Source organism: Brachyhypopomus gauderio, chromosome 15 (genome assembly GCF_052324685.1).
Source record: "Brachyhypopomus gauderio isolate BG-103 chromosome 15, BGAUD_0.2, whole genome shotgun sequence".
NCBI classification, from domain to species: domain Eukaryota; kingdom Metazoa; phylum Chordata; class Actinopteri; order Gymnotiformes; family Hypopomidae; genus Brachyhypopomus; species Brachyhypopomus gauderio.
In genome coordinates, this window is record NC_135225.1 from 5,126,005 (window position 1) to 5,149,342 (window position 23,338).

General features: G+C 41.2%; 2 protein-coding genes across 2 annotated transcripts in view; one reads left to right on the plus strand and one right to left on the minus strand.

Moving 5' to 3' along the window:
• Positions 1 to 1,205: 1,205 nt before the first annotated feature.
• On the minus strand, positions 1,206 to 16,277 carry cnnm1 (cyclin and CBS domain divalent metal cation transport mediator 1). Its single transcript, XM_076974735.1, has 10 exons — positions 14,843 to 16,277; positions 8,120 to 8,263; positions 6,931 to 7,071; positions 6,558 to 6,727; positions 6,081 to 6,180; positions 4,921 to 5,066; positions 4,599 to 4,818; positions 4,115 to 4,219; positions 3,445 to 3,549; positions 1,206 to 2,958 (listed from the first exon to the last, which is right to left on the minus strand). Exons 1-10 carry the CDS (start codon positions 16,260 to 16,262, stop codon positions 2,879 to 2,881), a joined length of 2,631 nt encoding a protein of 876 aa, XP_076830850.1. The 5' UTR covers positions 16,263 to 16,277; the 3' UTR covers positions 1,206 to 2,878.
• A 4,922-nt stretch (positions 16,278 to 21,199) lies between these two features.
• The window catches only part of hpse2 (heparanase 2), a 51,790-nt gene continuing 49,651 nt past the window's right edge, over positions 21,200 to 23,338 (plus strand). Inside the window, exon 1 of the mRNA XM_076974736.1 lies at positions 21,200 to 21,479. Within this exon, the coding sequence (XP_076830851.1) occupies positions 21,229 to 21,479 (251 nt within the window). The 5' untranslated portion in view covers positions 21,200 to 21,228. The remainder of the gene's footprint in view (positions 21,480 to 23,338) is intronic.

A 23,338-nucleotide genomic window follows, 5' to 3' on the forward strand; every position in this document is an offset into this window, starting at 1 on the left:
GTGACCTTGAGAAGAGTGGGCTACAGCTGTAGAGAACAGTAGACGTCTACGTCACCAACCGCAGAGTTCTGCGTCTTTTCTGGGCCATTGTGTCCTATAACATTTCACCTGCCTGAACATGGAACATTGATTCTTTTCATACACACTTTGTGGTTCGTCCTTTTGTGGTTGGCAACCCAAGGAAAAACATAGTGACCAAATGCAAGTCAAATTCCATTTATTGAAAATGCACATTTCGTTGTAAAATAGCACATCAAGATCATCTCATATAGTTCTCATAAACTATGTTTTCAAATTTTCATTGCACCATCTTATATATATATATATCTATATATCTATATTTCTCTCTAAACATATCTTTATAAATCTGAAATTCATATACCAACATTGTATATACCCCAAACAACTGCTAACCGTTTTTACTGAGAACTCATAGCAGGGAAGATTCACCTACCCTATGTGTCAGCTGTCTTTCGTTTTAAGGCTTAATGCATGAGTTGCTTGTGTGTGTGTGTGTGTGTGTGTGTGTGTGTGAGAGAGAGAGAGAGAGAGAGAGAGAGAGAGAGAGAAAAAGAACAGGGGACATGGAGGATTTTGTGCTCCCCCAGCTGACACAGCGTAGTTAATCAGTGCTAGTGTAAGACCCTGAAGCCCCCTAATCGTGTGTGTGTGTGTGTGTGTGAAGGGGCCGAGGCCACACGTCAGTGTGCGTCACATGTTACTCTGTCTGCACTGCAGCAGTGTGACGCAAGACCGCCCCCCCAGGTCTCCTGCGCCATGTGCTCCCAGTAAAAGCAGGTCCAGCCCACAGTGTTGCGCACCGTACCGCGGGTCCGTGTGACCCGTGAGCAGCAGCGCCGCACGCCGCACTCCCCGTTTCAGACAAGCCGCCACGCGGCCGCTAGGAGAGGCGCTATTCTTCTACGGCTTGGTTATTGCTAAACGTTGCCACCTTTGACCATCTGAGGGGCGTCGCCGACACGTTGTGGCCGCCTGCCTGAGTCGGTTTGGCTCTGTGCTGTAAACAGATGGAACCGGGTCGGTCCCCAGTAGCTCAGAAGCAGCGCGGTGCAGTCCGGAGTGTTTATAGCTCAGACCGACCCTCTCTGCAGCTGTTGTCTACAGCGTGGTACACAGTCATCTCCTCCATGCATGCGGAGATATCGGGGGGGGGGGGGGGGGGGGGGGGGGGGGGGGGGGGACGCTCTCATGCAACACGTCTCCCCCCTGCGTGTTCTCCCTACGCCAGCCAGACCTCCAGCGTCGGCAGGGATGAGCTCAAGACTGATCGATGTTTGTCACGGTTACAGCATGCTGGTGAAAGGCTGGCAGTGATACAGGAATGGTCCTGATATAGCCCGTGGATGGTTCTGGCCCATATAGGGACAGCGGTGCTTAGCAGGCAGATGGAAGTCATGGGAAAACTGCAGCATGCACATGACTGGGCTGAACTCCCAGTGCTGGGACTAACCAGATGAGGGCGGACAGGGTATCGTGTAGGAGTAAGCCATTCACTAACATCGCGTTTATTTTGAGCTCAGCTTTGGAAAAGTAATAGCTTCATGTACTATTAATAAAGGCATATCAAGTATAAAAGGGATCTATAAAACATAATTTAAGGGTGTGGGAATACGACATTGCATACCACTTTCAAAGTCTGAGGTGATATTTTAGTACTTATGCATTCAAGTTTGTTCAAGATATGGCTTTCTTTTTACAGCCTAATACTATTCATATTTTATAAATATAAGAAAATTCTTTTAAATAGTAGCAATACCTATTTGAGGAAAAACATGCCATTATATATTTATCTTCCTAACATATATTTCCTGGATGTGCTTAGACCCTTAACCATCCTGTGTGTGTGTATATATACACTAATAATGTTCACAAATAACCAGTTGTGGCCTAAAATGAGTCAATAAACTTCTTTTAAAAATAAATAATAGCCGCTATATCTATTTTGTATAGAATATCTATTTAGAATATCTATTTGTGTGAAAAGTACTCTATTATTATTATTATTATTATATTATTATTAACCTGGCAGAAAACAGAAATAAAAGCCAGAATGATTTTACAGCATTTTTACAGCATTAGAAACATCATGTAGCTAAGTGCTTGTAAAAAATGCAAAGAGCATTTACCTAATATAGGCATCTTCATCCAGCATCATCCACATACCCTACAGATCCTGCAAACTCTGTTCAACCAAACGTCACATTAAAATCTAATCTTTCTCTCAAAGTGCTCCATCGTTAAATTCTCATGATTCATAGATTCATAGGCACAGCCTAGCGAACAGCTCTAAAATAGGTATTGATACGATATCAAGAAATAAACTAATCGACTACTTCAAAGGAATACTGAAGGAGCATCGTTTTGCAGATGCTCTCAGAAGGCCGGGCCTATCTGAGAGGAAGGTGCGGGCTTCATGCTCTGCACGCTGCCTGGACCAGGATGCACGTCTGACATCACCCGAGTGGCTACAGATGACATCAGCAAATGCCTTAAAATAGTACGTAGCGCTAGCTGCAGTATCACAGAACCTCAAACGCCAGGAGATGTTTGTGCCTGGAATTTTGGCTGTGCCCACATCTCAAAGCTGGTCCGAGTAAACCGGGGTAGTCTTACGGGTACCTGAATGCAGACCGTGTCCTGGATTTTTCACGACCTTACGCAACCACACATCTATCAGCTCTCCTGCTGCACAGCTTCGTCCAATGGGAGAAGGTCTTCTGGAATACAGAATGCTTCTCTTTCCACACTTCTCCCCCCTGTTAAAAGTCTGCTGCCGTCAGGAGGCTGGGGAGGAGGGTTCACATTGGTGGGAGGTGCGGGAGCGTGAGCGTTGTGAGCAGGACCCGGTTTCTTCCTGCTAGGTCTTCACCTGGGTCTGCTCACCACTTTCCTCCACAAGTTTCTCCCCGTCACGGGACCTTTTCCGCTTTTTGTTGCCTAGACACAACAAACCACTTTTAGTCTCTGTGCGTAGGGCGTTAGGATGAACATGGTAAAGCGAGTCATGTTCTGTCGCTACGAGGGAAAGATCAACTTGTTTACCTGCGGTATAAATGTGCGGAAGCGGTCTGGAAACATCACCGCACATGGTTACTTACAGCAGATCACTACACACCTTAGCACGTATGCTAAGCCAGTAGTGAATATGAGTGTGTAATAAGCCAGTAGTGAATATGAGTGTGTAATAAGCCGGTAGTGAATATGTGTGTGTCGTGTTTGATGAAGGAATCTGGGGGCTGTGGCTGAGAGCCTGGTTGGTTGCTAGGATACAGCTGCCATCGGCAATGGCACTGCATGAATGCGGTATGTGACAACGTTGGGAGCAGTGAAGTGAAGGGGTGTGTGCTGGTGTTGGTGGTCATAGTGACAGGTGGAGGATCGTGGTGGTGTTGGTGGTGGTGGAGGGTGACAAGAGGGTCTCACTCAGTTTTCGCAGCAGTTTCTTCCCCAGGGTCTCGTCCGATCCGCTCAGAGAGTGGGAACAGATCATCTGAGATGTGGACAGACCCGTCTCCACCGGCACCGCAGCTGAAACAGACAGACAGGAGGTCAGTGCGGGGGGAAGAGGTCAGATCTACCCGCTCTCCTCCCAACTTCTCCCTTTACACGGATTGATTTAACGATCCCTGATTTAGAGATTCCTGTTCACCTCTAGCCATAACAAGAGCTGCTGAAATGACTGGTGGTGTCTGGAATCAACATTCCCACATGGGTGATGTAAACAGAGCGTGGAAGCCATGAATGTCTTCTTACAGGACCCTGTCGAACACCCTCTCCACTGTTTGACAGTTGCAGTGCATTTTCTAACATCCTGGCTGATGGCTGGGGCGACGATCGTGCCCCAACGCTCGGAGCATTTCTCTCTAAAGTACATCTGGCTAAATAAAATGTCATTATAATGATGATGAAGACGAGTGCAGTTAAGTCTATGAGCACAGTAATCTTACACTCGTGTTTTGACATTGCGTTGAAGGGTATAGTACTTTTTTATAGTACTTATTTTAGATCTGTGTGGTCATGACAGCCACACAGATCTAAAATAAGCACCCTATACTTCATATATGCACATTATGCGGTAGTTAATTTCACCCACCAGTTTGTCCTTTTTCCTCTAGACACTCAGTCCGTTTGTAGGGGATCTCATCCATACGCAGGAACACAGAGTCACTGGGGCTCTTCTGCCCATCTGATTTGCTCCCTACAGGGGGAGCCAGAGAGCAGCTTATCAAACAGCACACACATACACACACACACACACACACACACACACACACACACACACACACAAACACTGTCTGCTTATTATGGCTGTCTCATTTACTCCTGAAATGTACCATGTACTACTGTAGTATATATAATACTATATTTTTTGTCTCATTTAAATGTTCCCACTAGAGTGCGAATAACTAATGAATAATAGACGCACTGCTTGCAGGCCACTGCTTAGGACCAACGAACACTGCTTGGAGGGGCACCTGGGAACTGCCACTCGCCACTGTCTCTGGTTTATCAAAACGACAGCAGTGCAAGTCGTCACGTGTGCAAGAGCACGGACACTTTCATTTGTCTGCACTCACGGACGATGCGATTCCTCTGGTTGAGGGCGGAGGTGCTGTGGGTCTGTCTCGGGTGGTGTGTGTGCTGGTGGGAGCGGGGCAGGGGCAGGACGGCGCTGCTGGAGACTGGGTCTGGGACGGGTGTCCTCTCGCCATGGGCCTGGGTCTCTGCGTCTGGGGTTTGGGGAGAGCTGTCCATCCGCGTGGCGGTCAGAGCGTTCTGGTAGTGGTTGCGAGTGACCTAAGTGCCAGATGATCGAAGGATGTCATTTCTAGAAGCTCTGAACATCACGCCAGCCATTAGCAGCCTATGTATTTTCACATAATCATGCTGTAGGAAAACCTTGATGATCTGTAGATCCGTGAGCTGGCGGACAGAGTAGTCTGGAAGATACGCCCCTACACCCACACTCAACTGGCTCAGACTGCCCCCGTGGATGGTGGTGTCAGAGTGGTTTAGTCCACTGCTTCGTGATGGAGACCTGTGAACTGAATCAGACCAGTTGCAACCAGTCTCAGCTTTTCTCCTCTACTTTCTTCTTACTTTGTCAAACATGGATTCTACTTCTACAAAGTGAGCATGTTTGATAATCAACGTTTTTATTAATGTAGCTCTGACCCTGTTTCGGTGTCTAATATTAAGAGGGTGGACTCTCTATACACCTCTATACATTTTAGAATCTCTGAAATTTTAATCCACTTTCAATCATAGTCTGAATTATACTGCACAATGTCATCATAATGTCATAATGACTGTAATTATGCTTAACCTAAACTGGAAAGAATGAATAACCCAAGTATTCTTGTCATGCACAAAAAATTCTACTTCTTTTGATGGTCCCGCAAATGACATATCCATTTAGCAGTATCTGCACTACTTAGCCAAACTAGTCCTGGCAGCTCATGCTGCTTTTATGTGTGTGTGTGTGTGTGTGTGTGTGTGTGTGTGTGTGTGTGTGTGTGTGTGTGTGTGTGTGTGTGTGTGTGTGTGTGTATGCGTGTACAGTGTCTGCCTGGGTCCGTGTCACTGAGTATGTTCTATGGCTTTTGTTTGAATTTGGAGAAAAATACAGAGACCGTGAGAAAAATAGTGCTTGAACAGCACATTCATCCATGAGTTTAAATTTAATAACAGCTGGAGCTCTGTGGCTATTTTTACATTTTCAAGAGCTTTTGCTAAGGACTTTGTTAGGTCTCTATGTACCATTTTCTCTGAGTGCCCCAGCTAGAGTGTGTCTTTTATTTTAATTAGACTGGCACACACCCTTAAGATTCCTACAGACGCTTGGCTCATATTTGCCTCTGTTAATTAACTCTTACGCAAGGCTGGTCATGTCTGCACTCTTTGCTATCAGACGTCTTGAAGTCTTTTTAACTGTTCAATCATTTTTATGCAACAAGGTTGCTAGCTACATTTCAGAGGCATTTCTGACTGCAGCTGTTCTAATTGCAGTAAAACATGGCGCTGTGTGATGTGCCAATAAACCAAGCGTAATAACATACCTGTGGGCAGGACAGCCATAATAGCAGGCATGCCATAGTAAGTGAAAGGGCCGTTTTCAAACCTCAGACCCTCTTTTCCGATTTCTACCTCCACTCGACCCTGCGGTGGGAGAGAATGTGAGCTGTACTTCCCAAACACCCTCACAAGAGCTGTGGTGGAAGTGGGAATAATACACGGGAACTCCCAGAACCTTCAGAGGACTCATTTACTGCAGATTCACAAGATGCCATCCACATTACATACCCACATTACATACCCACATTACATACCCTCTCTTCGTCTGCCTTCTAACACTGCATCATGGGGTATATATATATATATATATATATATATATATATATATATATATATATATATATATATATATATATATATATATATATGTCTTTTCCAAATGTCTATTGTCCGCTATTTAATGCAGTCATTTTGTGTTGTCTCTCCAAATGAATGCATTGAGTGAGGCTGGTGTTATTTACCTGTAAAATCAGCACAAAGTAATCCACAGGTTTGTTGCGCTGGTACAGGTAGTGTTTCAGTGACTTCTTGCTTTTCTCGTCAAACTTGAGCTCCTGCATAACACTGGGATGCTTAATGAGACGCAGTAATATCTTCTCGGAGAGGTGGGCGGGCTTGAATGGCTCCACCTCTGAGGGGAGACGTTAGGAAGGCAGGAGGTCAAAGGGAGGAAGATCTCTGGGATTAGAACGTTCTCCAGTTTGCACGTGTAATCAATAATCTGGAGCATGAGATTAAGCATACACATTTAATATGTTTTCCTGCTTTTCAGGTATTGCATACATAAATTAAGCTGTGTGTGTATTTCAGCTCTGCTTGTGTGGCCAGCAGTACCTGTAGCCAGAAAGCGGTGTGTGGCCAGTAGAAGCTGAGGAGAAACCTTCACCTTCATCTCACTTTCAGACAGTTTGAAGATTGAAAAGTCCTGCAGCTTCCTCTCGTGGTGAGACACGCGTCTCTTTGTGCGGTTATCAGCTACACACATGGACAAATACAGTGAAGAGACCCCAGATCTTTCCATCAGATATTCTAGAGCCAGACAAAAATGTCTCCTTTGAAAGTCAAGACAGTGCTTGCAGTCTTGGAAGCTTGTAAGGACAAAGTGATGAACAAGTGAATCTGATGACATTTGATTCAGATGTTGGTCAAACATTATTTTATTTGGCTCAGTTTAATTCACGCCGGTGCAGTTTGATCCAGTATGGAATTGCACAACAGAAGCTGAACTTTAAAGTGTTTTACCTCGCTTGTGCGGATAATGAATGAGCTGCATGCACTGATTGCCTGTTTGCAAGATCAAAACTGATGAAATATTGTTTGAGTCTAAGTGGAACAGCTGTGATGCATGCAGTGGAGACACACACACACACACACACACACACACACACACACACACACACGCACACGCAAATCCATGCAATTAAATATGCAACATATCTGAAATATTAATATTACTCTCTGCAGGGAAAGCTAATCTAATACAGAGTGCAATTAGTCTTTTTGTGTTACACAATGACAACTTCTCCAAGATCGAAGCTGTTCTGTTCATTAATAGAGTTCATTAATAGAGTTCATTAATAGAGTTCATTAATAGAACTTCAAGTTTAATGTAATTAAGAAAAATATCTATACAGTAGAACCGCAGCCTATAGTTGAGTTGAGCAGAGTTACTTGAAACTACGATGTGCCAAAGGATCGACTACAAAACAATATTGTCCAATTTGCATGTTAATTGTTTTACAGATAAATGAGTTAAATATTTCTGGTTCTAGAACTTTTCGGTAGAGCATCAGGGTACAGAAATGGAAACAAGACTCAGATGTACTGGGAATGCACTGAAGCCAATGGTGTATAATTTTAAAGTCATATTTTAAATGAAAATGGTAATCTTATAAGTTTTATGAATTAAAACTTTTTATCAGTAGTACTAAAGGTCAGAAAAATACATTTAAACTGAATGATAAAGTCAATATAATGATAAAGTTGTAGGCAGGGGGTTTTATGCACTATTTTCAGTACTTACTGTAAAGATCAGTCTCATCCACAATCTCTGACTTGATGATCTCCTCAATAACATCCTCCAAGGTGACGATGCCCATGACTTCATAGAAGGGATCCCCCTCTCCCTCATTATTGACTCTCTGCACTATGGCCAAGTGGTTTTTCCCTTTACAGTAAAAGAACACAGTGACAATAAGCAATTCAACCTGAGACAAAATATAGCAACAGAACGAACCGATTGTGATTAAGACATAACAAATAAAATATTCAGACAGAAATTTCCTACAAATATGTTAGGACATATTTATATTGGTTGTCTAACTTGACAAAATAAATTAATAGAACTTGTAATAGCATTTTATTTCTTATCTAGTTTGGCATCTTATTTAGCATTTCTACCTTTTGTGCATTCACAACAAAGCTCAGCTAATCAAAATGCTGAATGTTCAGTACTCGATGCACATTAAAGCAAGCAACAGGTACTTGAACTCATGTGAGCTGTTTTCTGCACTGCTGAAGAGTCTCATTGTCAGCACTGGACATCTGTTGTTTATAATATGTACACAAAAATGCTGACAGGATGTTCCAGCCATCAGTACTAGTTTTGATGATGGTTCAGTCAGCATCAAGATGGCCCTTCAGCCCAATAATTAGTAAGTGTCCACTCGAATTTCCCCTCATTGTTCTGTAAGCTCAGTGATGTCATGTTAAGGCTACCTAACTCCTGCAGGCCACAGACAAAATCCCAGCCTGCCTCTGTAGCGCATCAGAACATTATTCCCAACCGAGGGGATTAACAAAATAATCCAATGCTTTTGACCCTGCAGTAGGAGAGAGCAGGAAAGAATGATGGAGTGATGAGGTTTAATCTTAACAGTCCATGTGTGTAGAGTAGTTCGTGGGGAGTTTTCCTAGAGCCTTTTAGGAGAGTATCACTCAGCTTTTAGCCATTCAGTAAGATGGATTACATCACTACAGTGTTATGTAATGTGCACGTGCACACACATACACACACACTTGCACACACAGCCCAAGGGAAGATGCACACGGACTCTCCTGAGATTCCCTCTGCTGCTGTGTTTCTGGAGGCTGCCACGCTCCAAGTGTGTGCCTGTGATGTGGTATTACACATGTAATCATCATACAAAAAAGAACGAGTTTAGTAGTATAAAGGATTTCAAACAAACCGAAACAACTACGCCTACTGTCAAAGGGAAATTACAATGTGTTGTATTTTGTGTACGGTTTGTGTAAGTCTTCTAAAGTACCATCTGCAGACCTTCAGATGAGCCTTGATTCCACCTCATTAATCTAACACAAATCATTACAATAAACACAACATGTCCAAGAATTAACCTTTGAGCTGTTTTAATGTCACCAGAGATCAACATTTGGCCGGTGAGGGTATTTGATTTAACATGAGCAGAATGTGCTGACCCTTAAGCTTAGAAGTGCCACAATTGCAAAAGATTTGTTTCTGTTGAAATGTGCCTCTCCACGGGGAACAGGCTCAAAGTAAATGGCTGCCAGGTTCCAAGGCTAAGAGGAAACTGGCAGGAATCTCATTATGACCTGGAACCTGTGTGAAAACAACCTCGATAAATTACTTGCTGTACCGGTCATGATAGTTTAATAATTAATGCAGGAGTAGCACAAACAAAGGTGAAAGAAGCGTCCACAGTACCACGTAAGTGTGGAGTAAGACTGAGCCATGACAAAGGTTCTTCTGACCCGAGTGCCACTGGTGTACCTCAGTCAACATTGTGAAAATCATGGTGAACAAAACCAAGAAGCACATGGCGCTACAGGAGGGGATTCATGCCATCACGTCACCAGATCCAACGTGCATTCTCCATCTTCCATAAACTATGAAAGAGCTCATGATAGACTGGCACCACATTTCTACCCATAGTTGCCATACTACCATAAACAGATAAAGATATTCATGTATACTTTATCCTGACACTGCTATTTAGCCAAAACAATTTTTGTTCATGATCCAATAGAAATGATTTGTGGGATAGATACTTTATAGCCACTACACTAGATGGTGATTTAAAATTTTGATCTAATATACTGAAAGTCGCTGATCTTTTCAGTGTTAAAGCCCAGATGTCCTGGGCCACATCACCCTCTCAAAATTAATAGTTGGATATAGAGACTAAATACATGCTGATATATTAGAAGTGTCCCAAGCTTAAATTCATTGCGGAATAATATAGCCCTAGGACCAGATACTTAAAAAATTTGAAAAACAAACCCTTTACATTTTTGTCAGATGTAAGTCATGATGCTATTTGCAGCCACAGTTGAAATGTGCTAAACAGAATGTAAATTCAATTAGATTTAAAACATGAGATTTTGTTAAAGATAAAATGACTTTTATGTTGTTTACCTACTCAGATATGACCTTGACAGGGAACAGATTAAAGAAATTATTCAGCAATACTGGTATGTTCTCAGTACTGTCTGGAAATGTTCAAAGCATTCTTACTAAGTCTCTTCTTTATTCACATCATAACTTATTACATGGGGTTGTTATTGCTGAATGCTGGATATTCCCCCTATTTTGAGTGTCCTGCATATAATAATTTAGTGAGGACAAGTTCCTTAATACATCCAAGAACTAGGGAAAGATAACCAACAATCATACCAGAGTGCTAAGAATGCTATTTATATTCTGCCCACGTTCAATGGCATAAACAGGCATTGAGACCACTGAACACTATTATCAGATATACACTACATATCAGAGTTATATTAGAAGAAAGGAACTCAACATCCCTGGAGAAACATCCCAATATCCAATTCTTTTTTAATCTGTAGGGATGAATAATCTTGAATAATCTTTATTTTTACATTGTTTCAATCCTACCATCACGTCTGGCTCCGCCCCCTAGCTGTCTGTCTTGGTTTCGTATTTCTTTAGTTCCACCTTTGTTTTTGTTTCCATAGTTCTCCTTCAGACTCTCACGCCTTCTCCTCGTTTTCGTGATTAGTTTGTTATACATATTCCTTGTGTGCTCCAGATTTTCTTTGTAGGTCAATGTTCATATCTTTCCTTACATATTCTACGCCTTTGGATGTATCGTTGTGTCCCCATCACACTTGCCAATAAAAAAAAAAACGCGATGGGCCAAAGAGAAAAGACATTGGACCCTGGGAGACTGGAAGAAGGTGTTGTGGACAGGTGAGTCCATGTTACACTCCTCCAAAATGTGTCAACAATATTTAAAAAATAAGAAGTCAGCCAGAATGTTGACTCTTAAGGGAGTGGCCAGCACAGTCTCTGGATCCGAAACCTATTAAGCTGATGTGGGAACAGCCTGACCATGTGGTGCGGAAGACTGCATCAAGCCAGTCCATGTTGTGGGAGATGCTCCAGGAAGCACAGGCTGAAGTCACAACAAGATATTCTTACTGAGATGGGCAGTCCAAGACTAGCCAAGGCCGAGTTAGGTAGTCCAAGACTAGCCAAGGTTGAGTTAAACAAGGGAAGACTAGCCTTTCTTAATATATTTGGAAGTTCTCTTAGCTGTTAATCACAAAGCCAGAGGGGAGATTCTTTAACTAGAATAGATTAGTTTTCTCATGAATGAATGAAATGAATGAAAATGAATGAAATGTGCCATATTTGTCAATTGTGAATTTACACCCCAATCGAAATTTGTCCTCTGTGTTTACCCATCTGTGCAATTAGAACACACACACAAACACACACTAGTGATTACTAGGGGGCTGTGGTGCACATATGCCCAGAGCGGTGGGCAGCCCTAGCCCGGCGCCCAGTTGGGGTAAGGTGCCTTGCTCAGGGGCACTTCAGTCATGGTCTCAGGTCTGGGAATCGAACCCACGACCCCTCAGTCTTCTAAGAATGGAAAAAAATGAACAACATAGATTCTGTATTTTTGGTATTTTTAGTATCTTGTGCTTCCAAGATACTGCTTTAATGCTGCCAAAATGGGCCTTGTGTATATTTCTATATTGTTTTTATAATTTTCCTACCTTTGTCCTAAGGTGAGATTTAGCAAAAACATTAAGTTCATCAAATTGTCCTAAATGACCAACATATCAAGACCACACAGCCATAAAAACAGTGAATCTGACAGCTCAAAGATGTCTTATTTATCATTAAAAATGTCATTTATGGATTAGAAAGAGAAGCATTTCTGCAATCAGAGATCCATAAATGATAACATATCACTATACCAACATTGGTAGTGGAACGGCTATAACCAAGAGCTGATAATGTAAAAAAAATGCAAACCAAAAAAAAGCACCTTGTGTTGAAGCTATCATCTGTACCTTATTCTACCACAGAAACAAGAAACAAAATGTGACGTAAAAAGTAAATAACAATAATGATAAAAAAGGCAGTTTGAGATTAAATTGGAAACAGGTCAAAGGAAGAACAGATGAGAGATTACGTGTCAGAGAAGGTGATGGTACACCACAGATGATGTCCCCAATACTCCAGTGTCAAATGTAATATGACAAACTACAATGTAAACTTACAATTTACAATGTGAGTCATTTTAATTGAAGGCCTGTTTGTCACTGCATATAAAATAAAATGTTCAAATTCTGTTGTTGAACAGGATAATAGCAATATGACTGAACATCTAGGTTAATCTATGTATTTGAACAGAAATTTATTCATGATAAGAAATTTTATTTCTTTGAAAAATAGCTGTACACAACTTGTGGAGGGATTCATATTGTTTTATTTTGTGATCATTTTTAATTCTGTTTAATATTATATTTATACTTCTGTCCTTTTTCTGAATGTCTCTGAGACCAAGGTCCTCTGTGAAAGCAGCACCAAGCTTAGATGTTAACCCTCCCAGACGGATCTTGTTCTTTTTCCCTTCTTATTATTTTCCCCTCTAAATTACCACGATGAATTATAAACTTTAAAATTAGATTTACGTTTTAGCACAACTTTCAAAACTTAAAAAAATCAGACAAACAAAACATTTATGCCACTAAAGTTTCAGTCAACAAATACTGGTTTTGTAATGCTAAACTCTTACCTGATTTTCTCTCTCTCTCATTGATCTGATGGACATGCGTCTAAATGGAGTTTAATGAAGTTTAATGAAGCATAACGTGAAATCTTAAAAAAACTATATGCAAACAAAGTTTAATCTCAAAGACATGAACTAAATGTGTATTGTTGGTTTATCTCCAGCACTGCAGGCAGAGAATTCTGCTAAGTTTCCCTGTAAATAACATGAAGGGCCATCATAATGTCATCCTGCACTATAGCTGCTGTGTGTGCTGCTCTCATTAATTAGACAGAAGAAAAGGTTGATCTTGCATATTTCATGATCTCCCCCATAACCTGCCCACTGAGTGCAGTAGGGGGCAGCTTCAAAGCCCACAGCTCGGAGACTCAGACTGGGAGACAGTATTCCTCTCTTTCAACCTCTGCCCTTTCTAGCCATAAAGGCCCAAGCTGAGACACAGATTTGGAGAAAAGGTCATTGCTGCAGTTTTAATTTGCCCTGATGTTTCTGCTTAGAGAAGCAGTTGGTCTGCCCTGCAATGCAGATGCAAAGTGTTTATATTATACGTCTGCTAATCTCACATTATATTTTTGTAAAATATATGTGAAATTATGTGTTGAGAAGTGAAATGCAATAGATTGCTAGCATATATCAAGAACAAATATAATTCAGGAAAACATTCCCAGCTACTAGTAAGAGGTTTGTTTCCAGAGGACTCACGAGAGTGGTGACTGCCCCAACACCAGGGTGTCCAAGTGAGATGAGTCTTTGATGGATGTGAGTAACTGTGTTTGAACTTGGCATTAGTGTCAAAGGAATTCTCTGAACCAAGCCTACGATATCTAGGTTGTTGCTGGTGAAACGCGACCAGGCAGTCCCACAATCAACATTTTCTCCTCTTCGGTGCTCTGTGTAATTTCACTCATGCTATCTGTGTTTTAGTGGGATTGGGGAAGTTCAAATGTTACTCAAGTTCCTCAGTGAAACTGTCTGCAGTCTCTCCAAAGACGATGACAGCAAGCTGAACAAAACATTATTAAATAATGTTAAATGTCACATTTCAGCTGTAAAGCTAAAAACCTGGAGTTTTGCCAGATGTCACAACAAACCAAATCTGTTTCTAACCGTACTAAGGAACCCAGTTGGAACATACCCTTCATTATTTTACATTCTTCATTGCACAACTCATTTTTGTTTGATACAGAAGTTTTTGTCCATAACAATAGTACATCTGATTCTTCATCTGACCATAAACAGTAAGCAGTGTTATTTACCTTTGCACCAAGCTTTATGACTTTAATACTTTCCAAAGTGAAATTCATAAAATATAGTATTAGTGTACTATATATTTGTATTTATTGATTTTTTTTTCATTAATGTAATATATTTGCCTCAGTCTGTGCAGCTGTGTGTGTGTTTGAGGGAGAGAGAGGGAGGAAGAGAGAGAGAGAGACAGAGAGGGAGAGAGAGAGATAGAGAGAGAGAAGGAGAGAGAGAGAGAGAGAGAGAGAGAGAGAGAGAGAGAGAGAGAGAGAGAGAGAGAGAGAGAGAGAGAGAGAGAGAGAGAGAGAGAGAGATTTCAGTGAAACAGATACCAAGGTAAAATCACACATGGTAGTCTACTATGCTAAAGGTCTCCAAACAGCAGAGATGTTGAACCAGGCCTGGCACTCTTCAGAGGGAACTGACTCCAACACATCACACACCTGCCCATAGTGATGGTATATCATGCTTACCTTTCTTGAACTGCTCAAGCATCGCATCCAGCTTGGTGTCATTAAATACACAATGCAGAGGGTGTTTGTAGAACTGGGTGATGGTTTTTAAAGGGGTACAGTCGTCCGGATCTACGAAGGCCAAGTCTTTGACGAACAGAATGTCAACAATGTTGGACCTCTCGTTTTCGAAAACCGGTATCCGGGTATAACCACTTTGCATGACGTCAGACATCGTATAGAAATCCAGGATGGCGTCAGAAGACAGCATGAAGCAGTCGTTCAGCGGAGTCAGCACGTCCTCCACTGTTTTGGTCCGAAGTTCCAGGGCTCCCTGTATGATGTTGAGTTCCTCCTTCACCAGGTCATGATACGGATCTGTGACGCGGAGCATCGCCAGTAATTTTTCACGAGTGTAGAAGTTACTGATTTCTTGATGCAACATGTTATCTAACAGCTTGCTGATCGGGTACGTTATGGGGAAAGTCGCCAGCATCAGCAGCCGTGTTAACCAGACGGTTTTGGACGCGATGGCCAGGCCGTGTCTGGACGCGACGGAATGCGGCAGGATCTCCCCAATAAAAAAGATCAGAAAGGTGCAGGCTGCGGTTGACAGAGGCGTGAGTCCTAATATCTGGCACATCCAAACAACCAAAAAAGTATTGGTGAGCACGTTGCACAGAACCAAAGTGCAGAGCACGTAGTTGCCGTGTTTGCGGACCGACTCGATCTTTCGCGCATACTTTTGCTCCTTCTCGGTACCGCTGTTCTGAAGCACTTTCAGCTCCACGGGGTCAAGAGCAAGCATACTGATAACGAGTCCACTGAACAACGCAGACAGCGCCAACAGCAGCACCGACAGGCTCGCTTGAAGCCACCCGTCCGTATGAGGTGTGCGCTCGACAACCGCCAGCCAGTAGTCCCTGGTTCTGAAGTGTTGCCACTTTGCCCCGTCAAAGGCACACATTGAATAATACTTGATCTTCTCACCTCTACGGAGGTCTTTGGCGAGGAGCTCCACCAAGATGGAATTGTGGCTTGATGCAGATTTGAAAGACCCGAGCAGCTCTATGTCAGAGCTTCGTGCACTTTCCTCCACACATAAGTTCCGCTTCGGGTGCGCCTGTCCCTCTCTGCCGGGTTCGGGTTCCTCGATGAAGGCGATCCACGGTGCGGCTGCAGCGTCGGTTCTGCCGCTGACGGTCCGGTTGAGCCTCTGCGGAGATGCTGCATAGTACACGCGCAGCATGAATCGCGTGCCCTCGGTCGCCTTCAGCACCCCGTGGTCCACGGACAGCTCTCCTCCCGTGTCCTCCGGGCGGACGCCCAGCAGTCCCGCCGCCGGGGCGGGGACACCCGAGGACAGGAGGACGAGCAGGTGCAGCACCCATGATCCAGAAACGCGGAGCGGGAGGAATGGACCCGCAGCATCCGCAGCCATGATGCTGAGTGGGTAAGAGTGTAGAAGGACATTGGCGAGCTTATGTCACGTGTCGATCTCTCTCTCTCTCTCTCTCTCTCTCTCTCTCTCTCTCTCTCTCTCTCTCTTTCTCCTATCTCTCATTCACACACACACTGTATATGATATCATCAGTTTAACACCTGGAGATTCGAAGAAAACAGTTGCCGTGAACTGGAACATTTAGGACAACCCCTTCAAGTTACGCCGCAATGATGTAATGTCATTTAACTATTCGAGAATTACTAGTTTGTTGAGGCCTATAGTGTGAAAAAATAGGTCTATACAGGAGATGAACGGTACTATCTGACTTTTTGTCCATTCTTCTTCATCCACACTTGATTTGACTTAACATTTTTAATCAAATCAAACCATATTTTGTGAAAATGTAGCGAGAGCATTAGCAAACATGTTAACTAATGCGGATATCTCATTAAATACTTTGGTTACATGTGTTGAAGGTAGTCATACTAGTCAAACACAATGACTAAGAAGGTGTGGAGTCTCACATTAGTTTAGGTGTAACGCAATTCCTCACGTTAATTAGAAATAACACATTACACCACGTATATAATAATCAACTTTATAATAAGGGTACACAATAACCCGTTAAAAAAGCCGTTAAAAAACAAAACAAAAAATACAACAAAAACATAACGTTTGTAATTGTAGTCGGTGTGTCTGAACCCGGTGCGTTTGCATTTTGCAATGCAAATCGATCCTTACCACTAGGTGGTGATAAGGACTAGAGCAGGGAGAATTAAAATGTAATGAAGTAGACGGAGGACACATAGAGAAGTGTAGAGTTTTCATAAAAAACAATCTAAAAGCATCAATTGCTTAACGGGTTTATTTTACATCCAACACACTACAACAGTATCTACGCTAGTGAGAAGGTTTAGCCAGCTTTCAAGCGGAGGCGGAATGTGAGCTGCGTTTCCACTAGATGGCAGTCTTGTCACCTTGCTGCTACTGTGGTGAGTAGGCCAATTACACACAGAAACTGGACCAGATAATCACTGAAAAAAAGTTAGAATGAAAAAAAATTGAAATTGAAAACTGAAAAACGCCATGTAGTGACGTGGCAGGACATTAAACACTCACTGGCCAACTCAAAGTGTGTCCTTCTAAAACATAGGCCATACACTTAAGTTATTGTCGGAGAATCAGTCCAAAATAGAATTTAAATCACAACTTTGGATATTCAGGTAATATTTAATAGGTAACTTGTGACGGTAAATGTTAATATTTATCATAGCGTTTTCTTAACTAAAGAGATTACATTTCCTGGGACCCTGTGCTGACAAGCAAATGGCGACCGTAGCTAGGGCCTATCTCAGTTTAAAAATTAAAGATTGATGACCCAAATGTTTTGGGGAAAACTCGCTGTTTTGGTAACAAACTTAGACCTATGGAAGAAACGTTACACGAGTTATCAAGTTCAACTGTATTTCAAGAGTACCAAATATCTTAAGAAAAACAAAGTGTTAACTTACAATTATCTTTGCTGAGACTATAATGTTTGGCTGTCTAAATTATATTTGGTAGCTATGTTCACTGCCAATTAGTGAATCAGGTAAGACTTTTATTCCCGAGGCTGCTTACTGGTTAAAAGTATTTCGAGGTTCCTTGCGCTAACAGGAAACCATGGCCATGCTTATATCCTTGCCTAAATTAAATTACAATGAAAAGCTGACATCTCTGCGCCTCTATGCTCGGGAATGGCCTATAAAACCAGACAGCGCCCCAAACACGTTACTCATCGTTAGTTCTAACTTCAAACAACAAAACATTCTTAACAACAAAACATTCTTAACCTTTCTCACCTTTGGAAAATTTGCCATTTAAACTATTGTGGCAGTTAAACTATTAGTGTACAGATCAGCGTACACTACTTTATTACTCAACTATTGGCGCGATGTGAATTTGACAGTATATTAATCGAACATTAATCACTGCATTCGGCGATTACTGCTTGAAAGCATTTTAACATTAGGACATTTGTCGACGTTTAAGGCATAGGTGAACCTAACACCAATGCCCTAAGGCTATTTGATTATTGTTAAGTGTAACTACTATTAATACTTTTGAGAAATTCTAACTTCTGGGTAATTTGAAAAGGTAAATTTAGCACGTAGCAGGAAGAACAGCAGCATCAACAATTATTATTATTATTATTTTTTTATTATTATATTTATTTCTTTATTTATTTTTATCTGATTAAACAATTTATACATATATTGCACAGAAGCACTCGGTAGTTTCTCGATTAATTAACTCAGAAAAAATATCTTTCGTTATATTCTAGCTTTCTAGAATTATTTATTTAGACAAAATGTTATTGATGTACGACGACTCAGGAATAATATAATTCATTTAGAGTTACTCGGAACAATCGAGGAAAACGCTGGAATGACAGCAGTCAGGAGACTGTCTGTTTTTATGGTTCTTAACTGTTTGGAGTCTCTGTTGCAGGCTTGTAAAATAATCTGTCGAAGGACCTTTTAGATGACTACTGAACATGCTTACACCAACTTTAAATGTAACTTTTACTCAGGGTTTACTAGAGTTCTTGTTATTTATTAAGACGACATCATTGTGATTCATTTTTAAATCAAAATAAAAACACTCACTAATAAATTAGGGAAACTTGTGTTTTTGTAATAAAACACAACAGTCCAAAATTCACTTGATATCTCTGTAGTGGTCTGAGAAGTGAAAGTCACTAGTTCTGCAGTAGAAAGTGAAACTGCGCTGTTTTCTCCCGACGTTACACCAGCACCATGCGAGTGTGGATGGTCAGTGTTATAATACTAAGTAGTCTAAGGAGATTTCTAAATTCAACAAGTGAGGTATCTTCATTATTTTTGTCATATATCACATACGATAGAAAACTATAGATTAGCTAAAATATTTCTTCCATTTATCACGTCTATAGCTTTTCAGCCATGTACCGATAATACTCAGGTGTGCTTGGTCCGCTTAAAAGGATGCGATCCACACTGGTCATTACAAAGGTATTTATGACATTTAAACGTTTCAAGTTTTACAATGGCTTGTTTTTTTGTCGCAGTGGTGAAAAAAATAGCATGTATTTGAAATGGACAGATGTGACATGAACCTTGTAAAATGTGTATTTTTTTGGTAAGTCCTTAGTTTATCTAACACATTAAAATGAGTTACCGTACCCAACCCTACACTTATACGGTGACTCTTTGTTAAGCTGTTTAAAATGTTTAGAGGTAAGTGACGTTTTTCATTTTTGCAAGTTTTTCTTTTTAAAAATATATAGAACAATAGTAGAATTTTGTTTTATGACTCAGAATAAAGTGTCACCTAAATTAATCTTTTTAAATACTTGTTTTATTTTTGTCTGGATTGTGTCGAGCTGATTAGGGCGTCTAGCCTGAACCAGGGCCTTTGTTCATAAACATAGTCCTGTGTGGGCCACCAGCAGACGCACTGTTTCACCATAGAGGAGAAATAGAAAATACAGAAGGCATTGTGGACTGATGTGGTGTGGAGTTTACAGTGGAAATGTATTAGGAAACTAAATTTTATAGAAATATGAAGAATTTTAAAAGCACACGATATCCCTTGGTCTAGTGGCGTAGTTTATATCAATAGTCCAAGATCTCAGGCTAAATAACCTTCAAATGAGTCTAGTGTAAAGATGTAACTCAGCCCTTTCAAGCAGATACACTTTTAAAAAGCAACATAGTATAAAACATGTTTAAAGTAAATATTATATATAAACCTAAAATGTACGTTTAATTGTTGATATAATCATAATTCAGATTATTTCATTCTCTGCTCACTGTGTATTTCCAGTTTATAAAGACAATAAATGACATTTCATGGTCTGCATCCTATTTTCATGACTGGGTGTGCCTTCATTTACATACACTAATAATGTGCTATTCACGGATCAATTTCTTTCTTTTTTTACTTAAAAAATTCGTTTAAGGTTATATATCCAAATAACAATTAAAGGCATTTATGTGATGAGAAAATAGGCCTATTTTCTTTCAGACTGTTAGAGACTGAGCATGTTACGGTTGCTAACTTGCTCATTACTAACTTCCTATACACACATTATTTATCACATCATGTTTTCGACCACAGTTAACTACAGTTACACATCTGTCCAATAGATTTCATCTAGCCATTAGAAAGAACGCACCATGAATCCGCTATTTGGTTTAATTTGTATAGACATTATTAATTTGATGCTGCAGGACACCATGTTGTCACTGTAGTTAGGTAGGATGGGCTAACGTGTTCTGACCCCATATGGAAAGTGTTAAGAGGATTACTTTAGTGAATCTAGATATGGGCACGAATGAGTGAGTAAATTATTCAACACACTTTAAACTAAGCATCTTTTATTTTTTTCATGTTCCATTCTTGATTGTTTGAAAAAAAAAATCATCCTATAATAATTGTCATAAACGATAGACTATGAAGAAAACTCCCAAGTAAATTAAGACTCAAAGGGATTGTTGTTTTGTTGTTGTTTTTGCTGTTTGTGTTGGTAGGCTGTGTTTTAAGCTGCATCAGAGCTCGCGGGTTACGCCATCCTCCGCTCAAATATCAGGGACGTATCGTACATTTCTAATCCGAAAACTGATTCCCAACATTATTCCTCGGATTAATATGTGCCACCTTACCTTGATGAGTGGCCTCTCTCCTGGAGGGGCGGCGCCGCCACGGCTTCTGGCATCAGTTACTAAGAGGCTGTCCCCGGGGCGTGAGTTACTACAGCTCCGAAACAGCGCAGGACGGGGGGGTGTGGAGGGCACAGGAGCGCACAGATCCATAGAAACAAATATCCTTCCTCAAAGAGAGGGACCAGAAGACTTCAGGTGACTTTAATCACTTTTTATAAAGCTTCTCAGCAGGGTCTTGTCCCACTCGAAGCACACGGCTCCGTGCGTTCAGAAGGAGGATGCAGACACGATTCCTCCCTCAGATCTTCGCCTGGTCTTTGTGGCTGGCGTTTATAACGCACTCCCTGATGTCCTGCGCCGCCACGTACAGAAGACATGTGTCCGGCGGGACAAGGCAAAGCTTCTTGGAGAGGACCTTGATTTTACTAGATGTAAATACTCGAAGCCCCTTGAAGGTTTTGAATGAAAACTTCCTATCGCTGCAAGTGGACCCGTCTATCCTGAAGAATGGGTGGCTGGACTTTTTAAGGTATCCAGTTTTGACGTCTCTCCGCGCCCACCCCCTGTACTTTTATAAGACGTTTGCTCTTATCTATGTGTTTCGTCTTTTGTTTTATATTTTACACATTTATATTATGTTAAGATCCGTTTAAACCGACTCATACAAGGCCAATATAACGACATGTACTATCCTACCTAGCCTACCTAAAAAACCATAACCTACCTAACGTGGTTTTATTTCATGAAGAATATTCGTGTTCAGGTGAAAGTGCATTTGAATGCAAATAAATCCTCAGTAGTCCGGCGGACCTTTGCGCACATTGGTGATGTGTTTTGTACAGCAGGCTGCTGATCTGGGCAGCACTTTGTTTAAAAACATCTCGGGTTTACAACTTGCGCTGTGGCTCTATTTTAAATTAAAACACTTACTGCTATTCTGACAGGTTAAACGACAGTGTGACCCCCCCGGGGGGGAGACGATGGCCTTTCGTCGCTTTTCTATCATTTCATTTGGTCAAATCGGATATGCTACAGCACAGTGACGCGGAATGCCCAAATCCCACGGCGTTTTTACGCTTTTGACCGACGTCTCCTTTTCCCCAATGAAACTCTCTGGACGCTTTGTGGGATGGTACTTGGCAATGACTTTTTTTGTTATAAAACCTAACAGATGTGCAAAATGTCTGTCAATTAGCTATGCTATTACTTGTGCAGTGCACGGTACACCCCTGTCACTACAGGCGTTGTTCACTAGCTGTTTTGAACGTGCATATGTTGCATTAGCTAATGAGGTGTGTGTTTTAGGCCAGGGCTTGACCTGGAAGTGCATTTAAGCATTCAAGACGTGTCCAGGATCAAAGACTTACTATATAGCGCTCTAACAGTAATTCTCACAACTATCACATTTCAACAGCGTTGCTGGACTTGGATAGGCAATTCTTTTTTAAACGGAAAGCTGTGGTATCGTTGCCGAGTTCTTTATTTTGACACGGGTTTGAGCCTATTCGAAGTAAGCTACTTAAGTGTACTTTGAGATTTCCTGTAGTATGCACATTTAGTTTACGTTGCAGTAAGAAGTTCTCTGTGTGAATCCTTTAAGTGCACTAGATAGTATACTAGCATGTCAAAGGATCGTTCACACAAGTTGTTTGATCCAGTGTTAGTGGCCTAGAGGTTAAATAAATAACAGTACCTTAAATAAATATTTCCTACTAAATAGATGAGTGATATGTGATCTGCGCATGCGGTCGCTTGTCCTCCTGCGCGGCCTTGTAAACTCAGTTTTTCGTTATTTTCCCATATGCAGACATATGCAGAAAGTCTGAAATGTCCATAATCGACGATATAAATTCAGCTCTTCTTTGTGTGTGTGTGTGTGTGTGTGTGTGTGTGAGAGAGAGAGAGAGAGAGAGAGAGAGAGAGAGAGAGAGAGAGAGAGTAGAATGTTACTTAGAAATTTTGAACGCTGTCTGCTCTAAAGTTTGGAACGAACACTCCACACAAGTTTAAGCATAGCCGTCGAAATTGCAATTGACTACTCATTTTAACACACGCGTATAACGGTGAATTTGTTAGTCAAGGATGCACCTCTTGAAAAAAGCTTTTTATGACAGTATATTTTTGTTTTGAGACCAAGGAGGCCCGCTCTCTACAAAATATAGTCAAATTAAAATTAAACACAACAAGAAGAACAATAATGATGAGATAATAATAAAAATTACATTATTATAAATGGGTATAATGACATTTGGAAGATAATCAAACCCACATTTTATCTTGCTGTGAGACATAAAGATTATACTTATACACGGCGAACACGCTGGCCTTCAGCGCTAATTCTGCGATACTGTCATTTCTCTGTTAAGAAAAAGAATTCAGATAGGATAA